The sequence below is a fragment of the Aptenodytes forsteri genome, unplaced genomic scaffold, assembly GCF_000699145.1.
Source record: "Aptenodytes forsteri isolate BGI_AS27 unplaced genomic scaffold, ASM69914v1 Scaffold72, whole genome shotgun sequence".
NCBI classification, from domain to species: domain Eukaryota; kingdom Metazoa; phylum Chordata; class Aves; order Sphenisciformes; family Spheniscidae; genus Aptenodytes; species Aptenodytes forsteri.
In genome coordinates, this window is record NW_008796193.1 from 8447679 (window position 1) to 8450073 (window position 2395).

Genomic DNA, 2395 nt, shown 5'->3' on the forward strand with positions numbered 1-2395 from the left:
CGGGGGGCACAGGCGCCTGCGGGGCGGGCTCCGGGAGGGGAATGGCGACCACCTCCTCCTCCTCCTCCTCCTCCTCCTCCGCAGCCACCGTGTCCATGTCGGGTGCGGGCACGAGGGGCAGCTCCACAGTCCCTGGCACTGTAGTGATGGCGCTAAACGTCTTGTGCGGGTCGGGCGGCGCCTCGCCCAGCTCCGCTTTAGTGTCCGCGTCCACGGGGGGCTCCATTGGCACCAGCGTCACGGCCGAGAGCACCACGGGCTCCACCTCGGGGATGAGGGGAGGGGGAGGCGACGGGGACGCCGACTTGCTAGGCTCCAGGGAGACGGGCTTGCTCACCACCAGTGCGGGCTTTGGGCGGTCATCTGCAAGATGGGTGGCATTAACGGGGGGCTCTCCAATCCCCAGCTGACCCTGCATCCCCCCCCAAATCCCTCCATCTGCAAGAGCAGTAGGGACAGATGTGCCAACCCACATCACAAATGGGTGACAGGGACAACGGGGGTCGTCCAGGGGACAGCTGGGGTGAGCAGACAGCCCCCATAAACTCTCCTGGACCCAACATGGGGACACTAGTCCCCAGGTATCTAGGGAACGTGTTTGACCCCACAAGCCCCAGGTGAACTGAGGAACGGCAGGGCTGGCATCTCGCACCCCTCAGTGCCAACAACAGGGAGGCTGGCAACAGCCATGCTGGCTGGCACACCCACCCCCTGGCGCGGGCACTTACCTGGCCGGACAATAACTGCTACATGGGGAGTCTCTCCGTTGGCCTGGGGCTCCAAACTGCTTCCAGCCTGGGGGGGGGGGCAAAGAGGGAGTTCAGCAGGGCCCCATGCACATCCCGCTGCCCCAGCGGGGGAGTCAGGGAGTCCCCTTACCTGTGGAGGGGTGGGGGTGGATGAGGTCCTTGCTCCAGACATGATCTCTTCAGTGATGTCTTTGCCGCCTTGGTTGGGGTCTCGTATCCGGATCTGTCCGCGGGTCAGGGTAGAGAGGGGGAAGCTGTCAGTGGGGTGGGGGACACAGCACACAGGCCACCCCCTTTCCCTGGGCCCAACACCCCTAGGACACCCCCTTGTCCAAGGGGAGAGGCAAGAGGCCCATTCAGCGCCATGCCTGCCCTGGTCACGTGCAGCTTGGGGACTGGTGGGTGCCACCTCCCCTCCCCACGGGGCACAGCGCCCCACAGACAGCAGCCTGTCCCAATGCCCAGCAGGCAGGGACAGCGTGGGGCAGCCAGAGCCAGCACCATGTCCCCAGGCCAGTGCCCATCTCCAGGGGTCAGGGGATACCAAGGCATCACCACGCTGGCACAGGAGCTGCGGGGACACACCCCCACACACACACACACACACACCCCGCCTTGGGGACAGTACAGGGGACCGGCTTCGGCACGCAAAAGTCACAGCGGGCTCCGTGCCACCCCAGGCACAGCCCATACGCCCGCAGTCTCATTGGCCCCGTGCCTGCTGTGGGTGCAGCAGGAGCCACAAGGCACCCTGCTAGGGGCTGAGTGGCGGGGACGTGTGGGTCCGGGACTCCGGTGAGGGGCATAATGCAGCCAGGTGTCTTGTTCTCCCCACCCCCAAACATGATGTGCTCCCGGGGCAGCAAGAGCAGAGCGCGAGGGGCAATGAGGCCCCTCTGCTGAGGAAACGCCAGCATCCCCCCTCCCCAGCCCAGCGGCACCCCCTGCCCCCCAGCGCAGGGCCATGCCGGCAGCCGCCCGGCTCCCCGCTATAAATAGGCCCCGCGTGAGGCCTCCGAGCGCCGGCATCTCCGGGAGCAGACAGCAGTTGGCAGCCGCGGCACCCCCGCCCCCCCCGGGAGCCGTGACTCAGCACAACACTGCCCGCCGGGACGGCCAAGGTCGCCAGCACCCGCCACGCACCCCAGTCCCCTCACTGAGCCCCCCAGCCTGGGGGGGTACGGCCGTGCACCACCCCCCTTCCCCGGCGTCCTTGTCCTGCTCCTCATCCCATCTTGCACACGGCAGGCACCTGGGGCTGGCACCATCCCCTCCTGCATGCAAGCCCCTCCGTGCCTGGAGGCAGATTGCTCCTTACCGTCTTGCGCTCTCGTTTTGGGGGGATCGGCGGCGGGTGGCGCACAAAGAACCGGGCGGCGGGGCCCCCCGCCGGGAACTGCTGCACCCCCTGTGCCGGGTAATAAGCACCCGCTGGAGGAGAGGAGAGAGCGTCAGACGGGCCAACCCAGATCCTCCAAGCCCGTCCTGGGGACCCCCCCAATCCCCCAACAACAGGGGTCTGTCAGGAGCCTGGGGAGCCCGTGCCGCTCTGCAGCGAACCCCCATCGCATCCGGGCCGGATCGTCCCAACCCGCCTGACAGGCCTGACCAAATTCCTTCCCCGTGAAGCAGAGCGTCCCCGCACC

At 67.4% G+C, this 2395-nt stretch overlaps 1 protein-coding gene across 1 annotated transcript in view; it reads right to left on the reverse strand.

Annotated features, from left to right (window-relative positions):
* LOC103906268 (eukaryotic translation initiation factor 4 gamma 1-like) overlaps positions 1-2395 on the reverse strand; it is a 5224-nt gene that overhangs the window by 589 nt on the left and 2240 nt on the right. The window contains 5 exon segments of the mRNA XM_019474311.1: positions 1-4; positions 6-363; positions 729-795; positions 880-972; positions 2068-2180. The exon segment at positions 1-4 is cut by the window's left edge and continues 327 nt beyond it. Coding sequence (XP_019329856.1) covers positions 1-4; positions 6-363; positions 729-795; positions 880-972; positions 2068-2180 — 635 coding nt within the window.